At 44.6% G+C, this 14163-nt stretch overlaps 1 protein-coding gene across 10 annotated transcripts in view; it reads left to right on the top strand.

Moving 5' to 3' along the window:
* The window catches only part of stxbp5l (syntaxin binding protein 5-like), a 565552-nt gene that overhangs the window by 321774 nt on the left and 229615 nt on the right, over nt 1–14163 (top strand). For all 10 annotated transcript variants that reach the window (XM_039745949.1, XM_039745947.1, XM_039745945.1 and 7 more), the window contains exon 10: nt 4739–4893. In XM_039745949.1, the coding sequence (XP_039601883.1) occupies nt 4739–4893 (155 nt within the window). The remainder of the gene's footprint in view (nt 1–4738; nt 4894–14163) is intronic.

Raw genomic sequence — 14163 nt, 5'->3', positions numbered from 1 at the left:
AATCACGTCTGCTGAGCAATGTAGTGGACACAATGCAGAAAACAAAACCACAGGAGCTGGCGTAAGGCGGGAGGAACAAGACATAGTGGCATCTGAACGATGGCAAGGCATCCTGGGAAATGCGGGTAACCGAAAGGAGGTGGCAGTTCTGGTCTGGCAGTGAAGCGGGATGTGGTGGGCGGTGAAGCTGAGACTCCTGACGAGGATAGGAGAGAGCGAAAGGGATGAGACGAGCTCGAGAAAAACGAGCAAGAGTCGTAATCGGATAATGGCAGCCCCACCGGTCGTCAGGTGGTCAAAGTCCTGTACACCAAACCAGAAACGACAAAAATGAGATTGTAACCAGGAGTCGAAAATCCTGAAAAATAAAGCAACGTAAACCAAGATGGGAATTCAAATGTCGGATGCTCCTGGAATTGCGCATGTTGACCTCATGTAGGCAGGAAGTCGTTGACGTCAGCAGCACAACGCTATGAATTGGGCCTTCTTGGATCATCGGGTTACTTTTACTGCGGGTCATGCTTTGCTTCCAGAGGTCGTGATTGACATTTTCCTGAATTCTCTGCATGGTTTTATCAATGATAACTATAATTATTAATGGTAGAATTAATAAATTGTGCGATGGGCTGGCACCCTGCCCGGAGTTTGCTTCTGCCCTGCCCTGTGCTGGCTGAGATTGTCTCCAGCAGACCCCCGTGACTCTGTGTCAAGATATAGCGAGGTTGGACGATGACTGACTGACTGACTAATTATAAATCATAATCATCTTATACGTGTTTTTTTGCCAGGCTTTCCATACACAGAGAATCCGTTTCTGTTATTAGTTTCCTCGATTGGAAACGTTACTTAAAAATGAACGATTTTTGTAGCATTGGTCTCGCTGACATTCTTTTGTTTGATCGACTGGCCACCATTGTTTGGGGTTCCTTTATATGGTGTAGACACTAGGGGTCGCTGTTGCCCCTTTAACCCCAACAGACAGGTGCACAGGACAGTATTTTTAATTCAGATTCTTCTCTAAATGGTGCCTTCAGGCACCCCAGCCACAATAAACAGGCAATTCAGCAAACACAACTCTCAATAAAGAGTCCAATTCTCTCCTCCACACCTCCTGACTCCGGCTCACTTGCAGGGTTTCCAGCAGTCCTTTAAATAGTCCTTGACCCGGAAGTGCTTCTGTTCCGGGGTCAGGAGGAGAATTAAAGTTCTTTCATCAGCCCGGAAGTACTTGGGGGCTTGCGTTGTCGTAATCCATTAGTATTTCCGGGTATTTAGGTGAGAATTTGTTCTCCCACCATCTTCCCACATCGTCCCCTGGTGGCACCCACAGTACCCAGTACTGTACCCAGTACCCAGTTGCTGAACTCCAAGTCCCATAGTGCACCGCTGCAGTCCAGTGAAGCTGCCATCTAGTGTCTCGAGAGAGAGGCAGTGTCTATGAAAAGTTGCCTTCCCCTCTCCATCCATCGCAGGGGGTGTCCCAGCCTGGATAAGCTGCCGGCCGTCTCTTATAATGGAAACAACCTCCTAATGCATTGGGGCAGCAGCAGGACGGTGACTTAACTGGACCCCCGAGCTGAATTGCCTGTTTATTGTGGCTGGGGTGCCTGAAGGCACCATTTAGAGAAGAATCTGAATTAAAAATACTGTCCTGTGCACCTGTCTGTTGGGGTTAAAGGGGCAACAGCGACCCCTAGTGTCTACACCATATAAAGGAACCCCAAACAATGGTGGCCAGTCGATCAAACAAAAGAATGTCAGCGAGACCAATGCTACAAAAATCGTTCATTTTTAAGTAACGTTTCCAATCGAGGAAACTAATAACAGAAACGGATTCTCTGTGTATGGAAAGCCTGGCAAAAAAACACGTATAAGATGATTATGATTTATAATTAGTCAGTCAGTCAGTCATCGTCCAACCTCGCTATATCTTGACACAGAGTCACGGGGGTCTGCTGGAGACAATCTCAGCCAGCACAGGGCGCAGGGCAGAAGCAAACTCCGGGCAGGGTGCCAGCCCATCGCACAATTTATTAATTCTACCATTAATAATTATAGTTATCATTGATAAAACCATGCAGAGAATTCAGGAAAATGTCAATCACGACCTCTGGAAGCAAAGCATGACCCGCAGTAAAAGTAACCCGATGATCCAAGAAGGCCCAATTCATAGCGTTGTGCTGCTGACGTCAACGACTTCCTGCCTACATGAGGTCAACATGCGCAATTCCAGGAGCATCCGACATTTGAATTCCCATCTTGGTTTACGTTGCTTTATTTTTCAGGATTTTCGACTCCTGGTTACAATCTCATTTTTGTCGTTTCTGGTTTGGTGTACAGGACTTTGACCACCTGACGACCGGTGGGGCTGCCATTATCCGATTACGACTCTTGCTCGTTTTTCTCGAGCTCGTCTCATCCCTTTCGCTCTCTCCTATCCTCGTCAGGAGTCTCAGCTTCACCGCCCACCACATCCCGCTTCACTGCCAGACCAGAACTGCCACCTCCTTTCGGTTACCCGCATTTCCCAGGATGCCTTGCCATCGTTCAGATGCCACTATGTCTTGTTCCTCCCGCCTTACGCCAGCTCCTGTGGTTTTGTTTTCTGCATTGTGTCCACTACATTGCTCAGCAGACGTGATTACCGCCACAACTTGGCGACCTCAGACCGTTTTGAATTGATGTCACAATCAGGACAGGAGACACGTGTTTCTTTTTTCTTATCATATTTTTCTATTTCTTACGCATGAGAAGATTGAAGGTGAGTGCCTGGTCTTATGTTATTATGGGCGACCACAACACAAAGCTTAGTGACCTCCACATTTCCCCGACACGCACATTAACAATTACAGCGTTGTGAACAGTACTAATGGCTCTCTTGTCATCCTGCTTAATAGCAATCATTTTTGCCTTTTTTCCAGGCACCTACTAGCACCTCTCTGTAGCATCACGTGACTGAAGTCCCCTCGACATATCACAGCAGTCCAGTGTCGTATCTGTGTTGGAGTCCAATGACCATTTCACATTAACTTCACCGTCGCTTGATTCAACTAATGTTCAGCTTCAGTTGGTTCTAAAATGGACTTTACAGCTTCTCGTTTACACACCATTGTGTTTTGGTTGAAGGCTCCGCCCAGCTCATGAATATTGATGAGTTACCCTATGAGTAGCAAATTGCATGCAAATATTCCTGATTGTTCGCAGCTTGATGTTATTTTATCCACTAGGGGGCAGCAGGAGTTGAAACTGTAAGGCATCACACGTCACACAGAGTCTGACTCGGGAATAACCGGAATTACATAGAATTCCAAGCCCGATTCACTTGAAGAGAGTTTTGTGAAAGGAACAAGAAACATTGAACATGAGTGCACATGAAATAAATCTGACTTGACTTGCCTCAGAGTTTTAATTATTTTCTTAATGTTAGGTTATTTGGGCGGCACGGTGGCGCAGTGGTAGCGCTGCTGCCTCGTAGTAAGAAGACCCGGGATCGCTTCCCGGGGCTTACCTGCGTGGAGTTTGCATGTTCTCCCCGTGTCTGTGTCGGTCCCTCGATATCTGACTATTACGTTTTGCGTGTGTCACAAACGTGCGACTAGGAGTGAGCTGAGTGGACCAAGTGGTGGTGATTAACCACCAGGGCAGGGAGTGGTGGGGTGCAGCAAACCTACCTCTGTTATCTGTACAGGCCAAATATGGGAAAACCTGCCTGATTCAACGACACTTCTGGTTCCGGCTCCCCCAGACTGACCTCACTTCTGGTTCCGGCTCCCCCAGACTGGTCACTTCTGGTTCCGGCTCCCCCAGACTGGTCACTTCTGGTTCCGGATCCCCCAGACTGGTCATTTCTGGTTCCGGCCTCTCCAGACTGACATCACTTCTGGTTCCAGCCCTTGCACACTGATGTCACTTCCAGCCAGATGACATCACTTCCTCCTTTCGTCTTATAAAGCCGCCATCTTTCCTCCACCAGTCAGTTCAGTGGAGAACTCAAACCAATGCATATGAGTGCTGTACAAAAACTCTTATGCAGTCAGGGACAATATATAGGTGGCTGCTCCAAACCTTTTTTGTGTGTGTCATGGCTCTTCATTTCACACGTGTGATCTTTGTGTTTCTTTCGATCTTCGACGTTTCGACTTTGATTTCCGGTTCTGTCGCTTGTGTTTCTGACTTCTGGTTTGGACTTGCACGTCGTTTCTTGTAATTCATCATCTTAAAAGCTTTGATTGACTCTCAGCAGTCAACCCAACCAACTTCTTGCTGTTGGGTTTCTCTATTAGGCTCTGCCTCAAGATAGGGCCTAACGTTTTAGTTACAAATTCCATGCTTTACCTCCTGATCCTCAATTTAAAAAGAAGGACCTCTGCCTTTCTCTGAAGTCACGTTATACCAATATTTCAGAAAATTATTTTGTCATTCAACGGTTTAACACTTCCCATCTCCCCCTATTGTGATTTTACTTGGTTTGGCCCATTGTGGCCTTTCCGAGCTGTGAAGCCTGCTTCTTGAGTTTGAGGCCTGGCTGATTCTAATGTCCAGACCTCTCTTTGTTCAATGTCTGATCCTGAGTATGAGAGCTACCAAGTCATCATAATGTTAGAAATGACAGTTTGGATGTCCCGTCTGAATGCTGTGGTGTGTTCTTAACCTTAATCTTTACAGCATTAGACAGAGGAGCTCCAGATGTGATGTTCCCGATGTTTAACCCCCCACCATGGCTTTGTCTTCTTTTCAGTGAGCCCTTTATCATCTTCTCCGGAGGCCTGTCGTACGATAAGGCGAGCAGAAGGCCCAGCCTGACAATCATGCATGGCAAATCCATTACGGTGCTGGAAATGGACCACCCCATCGTGGAGTTTTTGACGCTCTGTGAGACGCCGTATCCAAATGGTGAGTAGGGGAGGAAAAAAAAAAGAAAAAACAAAATAAAATGTTTCTGTTTTCATTAGCAATTCCAAGTGGTGCGTGTGAGCGGCTTTAATAAGCTTCTATAAATGTAATTCTGTATGAAATCAGAATTTACATAATTGCTCTCTGCAGATATAGCATTCCAATTAGGAAAATTGTTTCTGCCTTCCCGAGATTGAATATTGAATATTCTCCACCAGTGCGCTCGCTCATTCCTCCAGACGGCCTTTTATTTATTTAATTTTTTTTTCTTCAGGCCTCAGGGACCATTTAGGTTTTACTCTTTACGGTTCCTACTCTCATAAAGACATAGAAGATTCAGTGTGACGTGGCGGCCGAGGCACTGGACTTTGAAGCCAAAAGTTTTTTTGGGTCAGCATCTGCCTCACTGTGTCACCCTGAGAAAAGCATGCTTGTCCCACTCGACATGATTATTCAGTGGGGCAAACCAGCCCCTAGACCGCCACAACCTACGCTCCTTCGCGAGACCCCAGCTCGTGCTGCCTTCCCCTTCCAGGTGACCCGATCGTCATCCCGAGACTGCTGCTCACGTCTTTTACGCTCTATTCATTCTCTCTCTCTTTCGATCTCCGATCCTCGATCTCCCTGTGCCGGCCCGTACTTATCTGGTTAAATCACACGCCTCAGGCAGCCGATGAAGGAATTGAGAAGGATCGCACCTTCACGTGCAAGTGCAACTCGCCCCAATTACCTCATCAACTCTCCGTGGACGTGATTGCATGACACGGCTATCTGGATTTAAAACTGGCCTTTATTTTTTTTTGAAGCCGCAGACCTGCTATACCACAGTCAAAACATCAAATACATTTCACAAATGCCAGCGCGTTCACAATGAACCGCAAGGGACTGGGTTGAGGCTGTCAGTCGTCCAGTCTGTAGAGGGAGTTGTTAGAATACAGCGCCACCCTGTGAATTGGTGAAGAATTTCCACCACCAGAGCCTTTATAAAGGCTGAGGCACCAACTGTTAGCGATCTCTGTGTAATGTTACAAGATAAATGATAAAAATGTCAGGCAAATTGTTATTATTGTAAAATAACGTTGGTGGATGTCATTTTGTGGTGTGGCGGACGGTCAGGACACCCCTTTGACACTGGATCCCGGGAAGCAGCCATGGGATGCACACTACATCCCCCAGAAAGTGTGGTGGCAGCCCTCCTGCATTACATCGTGGCCACAGACATGGGACTTCAGGGCTCAGACCTGTTGGGTCCCGTGGTCACCACCGGGAGGAGCTGAATGGCTTAACAGTACAATACAATACAATACAATACAAGTTATTCTTGTATAGCCCAAAATCACACAAGAAGTGTCGCAATGGGCTTTAACAGGCCCTGCCTCTTGATGCCCCCCCCAGCCTTGACTCTGTAAGAAGACAAGAAAAAACTCCCAAAAACACCTGTGTAGGGAATAAATGGAAGAAACCTCAGGAAAGGCAACTCAGAGAGAGACCCCTTTCCTGGTAAGTTGGGCGTGCAGTGGGTGCCAAAAAGAAGGGGGTCAATACAATACAATACACAGAACAGAACAAATCCTCAATACAGTATAAAAAATAAAAATTTACAAGTACGGAGCAGAATTTAACAGTGGATGATATCCCATAATAGGATTTGGATTTGTTCAGAGTCCATTAGATCTCGGCCATCCAGCTGCCTCCCCCTTTTGGCCATTCCACAGCTGAGTCAGCCAATCCGATGAAAGGATCCCTCTACCCGATGATTCCTGTGATCCCCCATCAGAGATGACTTTACCTTAGGCTGGCAAAACAACTTGGCAGGTGGGCCGTGGCACCGAGTGCCATATTTGAGTACTGAGAAGAGAAACAGAACAGGTGAGGGTTAGTATTCAATTCTAACTATCATGTTACTTATATTTTAGTGCTAATGAGTAACAGCAGAGATGCAGTCTGTACAGTAAATCAGCAGCTCTAGTCAGGGTGTGCTAAACTAAAGTTGTGAGTCTTGAAAACTGAGACTGAAGGGGCATCTCTTATAGTGGCAGGCAGACCAGTCCACAGTTTAGGGGGTCCTGTAACTAAAAGCTCGACCTCCCACTGTTATTTTATTAATCCTTGGAATCCTAAGCAGACCAGCATCTTGAGATCTTAATGTGCGCTCAGGTTTGTAAGTCATGATAAGTTCAGACAAGTAAGCTGGACCTCGGCCATTTAATACTTTATATGTTAAAAGGAGGATTTTGAAATCTGCTCTAAACTTAACTGGGCACCAGTGTAAGGATTTAAGAACTGGAGTTATGTGTTCGTATTTTCTTGTTCTTGTAATAATTCTTGCAGCCACATTTTGAATTAACTGGAGGCTGAATAAAGAACAGTTTGAACAGCCAGTGAACACCGTATTGCAGTCGTCAATCCTACTAGAGATAAATGCAGGAATTAATTTCTCAGAATCCTGTTTATTTAGAAAGCACCTTCATTTCCCAAGATTTTTAAGATGGAGGAAACCTGATTTGAACAACTTTGTATAATGTGTGCTTTAAATGACCTGCTAGAGTCAAAGAGACCTCCGAGATTGTGGGCTGATTCAGTAAAATTAATGGGGATTCCAACTGAGTTAAATGATAAAAGAATATAATTGTGATCAGCGTCATTCCCTCCAGCAGTTAACATCTCTGTTTTATCTGTATTTAGAGACAAGTAGTTCTCATCCATCCACTCCTTTAATTCACTAACACAACTAATTAAAGACAACATCAGAGAAACTTCATTTGATCTAAAAGAAAAGTAGAACTGGGTGTCATCAGCATACGAGTGAAAATTAACATCTAATGAGAGACCCCAATGGACGCCTGTAAAGTGAACACAGTGACGGTCCGAGTCCTGAGCCCTGCGGGGCACCATATCTCACTTCTGTGTGTAATGATGGAGTCCTGTCAGCACATTTCTGTACGTATTGGAATCGATTTGATAAATAAGAACTAAACCAAGCGAGCACGGGGCCTGTGAGCCCAACATCTTTTTCTAGTCTGTGCAGTAAAATCGAATGGTCACTGGTGTCAAATGCTGCACTTAAGTCTAACAACAGAATCACAGTGGAGTTTCCTTCATAAGAGGATATCAGAATGTCGTTTAAAACTCGCGTCCGTGTCGTTTCTGTAATATGACCAATGCGAAAACCAGACTGGAATTTCTCAAATAAATTGTGATGCGTAAGGTGTGACTGAAGCTGATTGGCTGATTAACGAGCCAGTGTGGGCTGGAATGCAGCCACACCCCTAAATTAGGTAATTTATCACCTGAAGCACTTCTGAGTGGGCTATAAGAGGACCCTGCAGCCACTGCTCAGGGCACCAGAGTCGGGAGGAAGAGGAGGAGGACAAAGCGGACTGGGAAGAGTGGAAGAAGAAGAGAGTGATTTTTGTGGGTATTTTTCTTTATTTTTGTGTTTTGGGACTGTATAGGGCTTGTGGGACACGGGGAAGACATGCCGCACAGCTGAAGAACAAATAAATCTTATATTTTCATTTTCACGTGCCTCCGTTGTCAACCTTTGTCGGGTCGGCGCCAATGAAGCGCTTCTGCCACAGTGGGTAATATTTTCCTTTCCTGTGGAAAATTTTGGGCATTATGCTTCCACTTTTGGAATTCAAAGCAACTTCCAAACGAATCCTGCCGACTACGCCAAGTTCAGGTTCAAAGTTTTATTGTCATTTGCACAGTAAGGAAACATGTTTCCCTGTACAATGAAATTCTGTCTTTGCTGTCCACACAAATGGTTAACAAACCAATATATAAGGATAAACATAAATAATAAGTAACAAAGGCAGCATAAAGTATAAAAAACAGAACAGAAGTATAGAGTGTAATGTGCAGGAAGGTGTGTGATGGACAAGTCAAATACAGTTGTGTGAGGTAGGTGGAATGAGGTGGACAACAGTTATAAACTCCAGTCAGTCATTTAGGAGTCTAATGGCTTTGGGGAAGAAAGAGTTCTTTAGCCTGGAAGTCCTGCATTTCATACTCTGTACCTCCTGCCTGAGTCTTTAGAAGTCTCTAGAACACTCGAGACGAGAACAGGCCATTCCAATAAAACTCGCCAGTCCTGTACACTTATTTCTTCTAAAATAACATCAAGTCGAGTTTTGAAAGTCCCTAAAGTCCTCCTGTCCACCACACTACTTGGTCGCTTATTCCAAGTGTCTGTCGTTCTTTGCGTAAAGAAAAACTTCCTAATGTTTGTGTGAAATTTCCCCTTCACAAGTTTCCAACTGTGTCCCCGTGTTCTTGATGAGCTCATTTTAAAATACAAGTCTCGATCTACTGGACTAATTCACTTCATCATGTTAAACACTTCAGTCAGGTCTCCTCTTCATCACTGTAAAGGCAACGCTCTTGTAATCTTCACTCATAACTCATCCCCTGTAGCCCTGAATCAGCCTAGTCGCTCTTCTCTGGACCGTCTCTAGTGCTGCTATGTCCTTTTTGTAGCCTGGAGACCAAAACTGCTCCCAGTACTCCAGATGAGGCCTAACCAGTGTGTTATAAAGCCTGAGCAGAACCTCCTGTGACTTGTACTCCACACATCAAGGCGCTATATAACCTGACATTCTGTTAGCCTTCCTTATGGCATCTGCCACAAATCTTCCGAAGCCTGTCTGCTGTCCAAGTCTTTCTGTAATGATATAACGGATTCCAGATTATCTACCAGTCCACCTATCTTGGTATCATCTGCAAACTTAATCAGCTTGTTCTTTATATTCCTATCTAAATCATTTCTATATATTAAAGATAGCAGCGGCCCCCCCAGCACTGCCCCCTGCTGGTCACAACTCTTAATATCAGCCAGTTCTGATGAGGTCCCTCACATCATCACCCTCTACTTCCTGTGTCTGAGCCAATTCTGCACTCATCTACACACCATACCCTGAGCTGCCACTTCTTTTAGTTTGATGCCCACCCTCTCATGTGACACCTGATCAAATGCTTTCTGAAAGTCCAGATCAATAACATCATCTGCTCCTCTCTGGTCGTATTTGTTGCCTCCTCATAGAATTCCAGCCTGTTAGTAAAACACGACCTTCCTCATGGATTGGAATGGATAAGATGGATGGGAATAGAGCTGAGAGGGTTGAGTGAGTTGATCAGGACCTCCTGTGACTTGAACTCCACACATCAAGGTGCTATATAATCTGACATTCTGTTAGCCTTCTTAATGGTTTCTTTGCACTGTCGGGAAGTCAATAGCTTAGAACTGCCACTTCTTTTAATGTGATGCCCAACCTCTCATGTGGCACCTTATTAAATGCTTTCTGAAAGTCCACATCAATAACATCATCCACTCCACTTTGATTGTATCCTTTTGTTGCCTCCTCATAGAATTCCAGCCTGTTAGTAAAACATGACCTCCCTCTTCTGACCCCTGCTGACTGTCCTGTCCTGTCCTTGCCAGGTGTTGCTCAGTCTTATCCTTAATAATTCCTTCCATAGCTTACTGGCCTATAGTTTCTTGGATCTGCCCTCTCACCCTTTTTATATAACAGGATGATATTTGCCATTTTCCAGTCGTTCAGAATCTCTCCAGTGCTCAGTGACTTCCTAAAAATATGTGTCAATGGTTTATATCTGTACTCACCAGCCTCCTTAAGAGCTTGAGGCTACATTTGATCCGGTCCTGGTGATTTGTTTGATTTTCTGAGGGTAGAAGTGTGAACAGTTCGTGTTGGTGGTGAGTGGGGTCCCTGAAGATCGAGGCAGTTGTAGATGCTCTGCAGAGAGGGTAGTGGAGTCCTGGTGATCTTCTCGGCAGTCTTTACTACTCTCTGCAGGCGTTTGCGGTCCTTAGCAGTAGTGTTTCCGTACCACACGGTGATGCAGCTGGTCAAAATGCTCTCAACAATGCAACTGTAGATGTTGCCGAGGATCTTAGTTGACATACCAAACATCCTCAGCCTCCTCATAAAGTACATCCCCTGCTGAGCCTTTTTTACCAGTTGTGTGGTGTTAAGTCTCCAAGTTAGGTCCAATGCTGCTCACCCTCTCCACTTCAAGCCCTTTAGATGAACGGTGCCAAATGAGGTCTCCTCTCCTTCCTCATGTCCACTATCATCTCCGTCGTCTTGTCTGTGTTGAGGGTGAGGTTGTTGACCTCACACCATGACGTCAGACTATCAACCTCCCTCCTGTAGGCCGCTTCATCCCCACCAGTGATGTGTCCCATCACTGCAGTGTCGTCTGTGAACTTCGGGGTGATGTTATCTTTGTGGGAGGATAGACAGTCATTGTGGTCATCAGCAGAGGAATGCTGCAGGGGACTGGACTTTCTCCGGTCCTGCTCAGACAACATACATCAGACTTCCAATACAACTCGGAGTCCTGCCACGTGCAAAAGTTCGTTGACGACACTGCTATGGTGGGCTGCATCAGGAGTGGGCAGGAGAAGGAGTATATGAACCTAATCAAAGACTTTGTTAAATGGTGTGACTCAAACCACCTACAATTGAACACCAGCAAAACTAAGGAGCTGGTGGTGGATTTTAAGAGGACCAGGTCCCTCATGGACCCCGTGATCATCAGAGGTGACTGTGCAGAGGGTGCAGACCTATAAATACAATATTTGGACAGAGACCACTTGTTTCTCATTTTGGTTCTGTACATCACCATAATGAATTTGAAATGAAACAACTCAGATGAAGTTGAAGTGCAGACTCTCAGCTTTAATTCAGTTGGTTGAACAACACGATTACATAAAAATGTGAGGCGACTAAAGTATTTTTTTAACACAATCCCTTCATTTCTGGGGCTCAAAAGTAATTGGACAATTGACTCAAAGACTATTTCATGGGCAGGTGTGTTCAAGTCCGTCGTTATGTCTTATCAATTAAGCAGATAAAAGGCCTGCAGTTGATTTGAGGTGTGCTGCTTGCATGTGAAGATTTTGCTGTGAACAGACAACATGCGGTCAAAGGAGCTCTCCATGCAGGTGACAGAAGCCATCCTTACGCTGCGAAAACAGAAAAAACCCAACTGAGAAATGGCTACAATATTACGAGTGGCAAAATCTACAGTTTGGTACATCCTGAGAAAGAAAGCAAGCACTGGTGAACTCAGCAACGCAAAAAGACCTGGACGTCCACAGAAGACAACAGTGGTGGATGATCGCAGAATCATTTCCATGGTGAAGAGAAACCCCTTCACAACAGCCCACCAAGTGAACAACACTCTCCAGGGCTTGGTCGGCGTATCGATATCCAAGTCTACCATAAAGAGAAGACTGCATGACAATAAATACAGAGGGTGCAAAGCAAGGTGCCAGCCACTCATAAGACTCAAGAATAGAAAGGCTAGATTGGACTTTGCTAAAGAACATCTAAAAAAGGCAGCAGAGTTCTGGAAAATCATTCTTTGAAGAGATGAACCCAAGATGAACCTCTACCAGAATGATAAAGGCAAGAAAAAACTATGGAGAAGGCGTGGAACAGCTCATTATCCAAAGCATAGCACATCATCTGTAAAACACGGTGGAGGCAGGCAGTGTGATGGCTGCCAGTGGCACAGGGACACTCGTGTTTATTGATGAGGTGACACAGGACAGAAGCAGCCGAATGAATTCTGAGGTGTTCAGAGACATACTGTCTGCTCAAATCCAGCTAAATGACGTCAAACTGATTGGGCGGCGGGCGTTTCATGATACAGATGGACAATGACCCAAAACATACAGCCAAAGCAACCCAGGAGTTTATTAAAGCAAAGAAGTGGAAAATTCTTGAATGGCCAAGTCAGTCACCTGATCTTAACTCAACTGAGCAGGCATTTCACTTGTTGAAGACTAAACTTCAGACAGAAAGGCCCACAAACAAACAGCAACTGAAAGTAAAGGCCTGGCAGAGCATTAAAAAGGAGGACACCCAGCATCTGGTGATGTCCACGAGTTCAAGACTTCAGGCTGGCATTGGTTTTCAACCAAGTATTAGAAATGAACATTTTATTTTCAGTTATTTAATTTGTCCAATTACTGTTGAGCCCCTGAAATGAAGGGATTGTGTTCAAAAAATACTTTAGTTGCCTCACATTTTTATTTGTTCAACCCACTGAATTAAAGCTGAGAGTCTGCACTTCAACTGCATCGGAGTTGTTTCATTTAAAATTCATTGTGGTGATGTACAGAAACAAAATTAGAAAAAGTGGTCTCTGTCCAAATATTTATGGACCTGACTGTACCTGTGAGTGCAGCTGGATGACAAACTGGACTGGACTGCCAACACTGATGCTCTGTGCAGGAGAATTCAGAGCCGACTATACTTCATTAGAAGACTGGCGTCCTTCAACATCTGCAATAAGATGCTGCAGATGTTCTACCAGATGGTTGTGGTGAGCGCCCTCTTCTACACAGTGGTGTGCTGGGGAGGCAGCATAAAGAAGAGGGACAAACTGGTGAGGAAGGCAGGCTCTATTGTAGGCATGGAGATGAACAGTTTGACATCCGTGGCAGAGCGTCGGGCGCTGAGCAGACTCCTGTCAATCATGGAGAATCCACTGAACAGGATCATCTCCAGACAGAGGAGCAGCTTCAGGACAGGCTGCTGTCACCATCCTGCTCCACTGACAGACTGAGGAGACCCCACACTATGACACTCGGGGGTAAACGTTAACATTATACAAAGTTATTGTCTGTTATACCTGCATTGTTATCACTCTTTAATTTAATATTGTTATTATCAGTATGCTGCTGCTGGATTGTGGGAATTTATAAAGTATCTATCTATCTATCTATCTATCTATCTATCTATCTATCTATCTATCTATCTATCTATCTATCTATCTATCTATCTATCATATAGTGCCTTTCATATTATCTATCTATCTATCTATCTATCTATGTATCTATCTATCTATTATATAGTGCCTTTCATATTATCTATCTATCTATCTATCTATCTATCTATCTATCTATCTATCTATTATATAGTGCCTTTCATATATCTATCTATCTATCTATCTATCTATCTATCTATCTATCTATCTATCTATCTATCTATGCCTTTCATATCTATCTATCTATCTATCTATTATATAGTGCCTTTCATATCTATCTATCTATCTATCTATCTATCTATCTATCTATCTATCTATCTATCTATCTATCTATCTATCTATCTATCTATCTATCTATCAGTCGTGGGTGAACAAGGTGTAGAGGAAAGGGCTGAGGACGCATCCCTGTGGGGCGCCTGTGTTTGTGATAATGGGGGCTGAAGTCCTGTTGCCAATCCTGACAGA

This window comes from Polypterus senegalus, chromosome 2 (genome assembly GCF_016835505.1).
Source record: "Polypterus senegalus isolate Bchr_013 chromosome 2, ASM1683550v1, whole genome shotgun sequence".
In the NCBI taxonomy this organism is placed as follows: Eukaryota; Metazoa; Chordata; class Cladistia; order Polypteriformes; family Polypteridae; genus Polypterus; species Polypterus senegalus.
The sequence above is the reverse complement of the archived record's forward strand: the minus strand, read 5'-3'. Positions and strand labels throughout refer to the sequence as shown.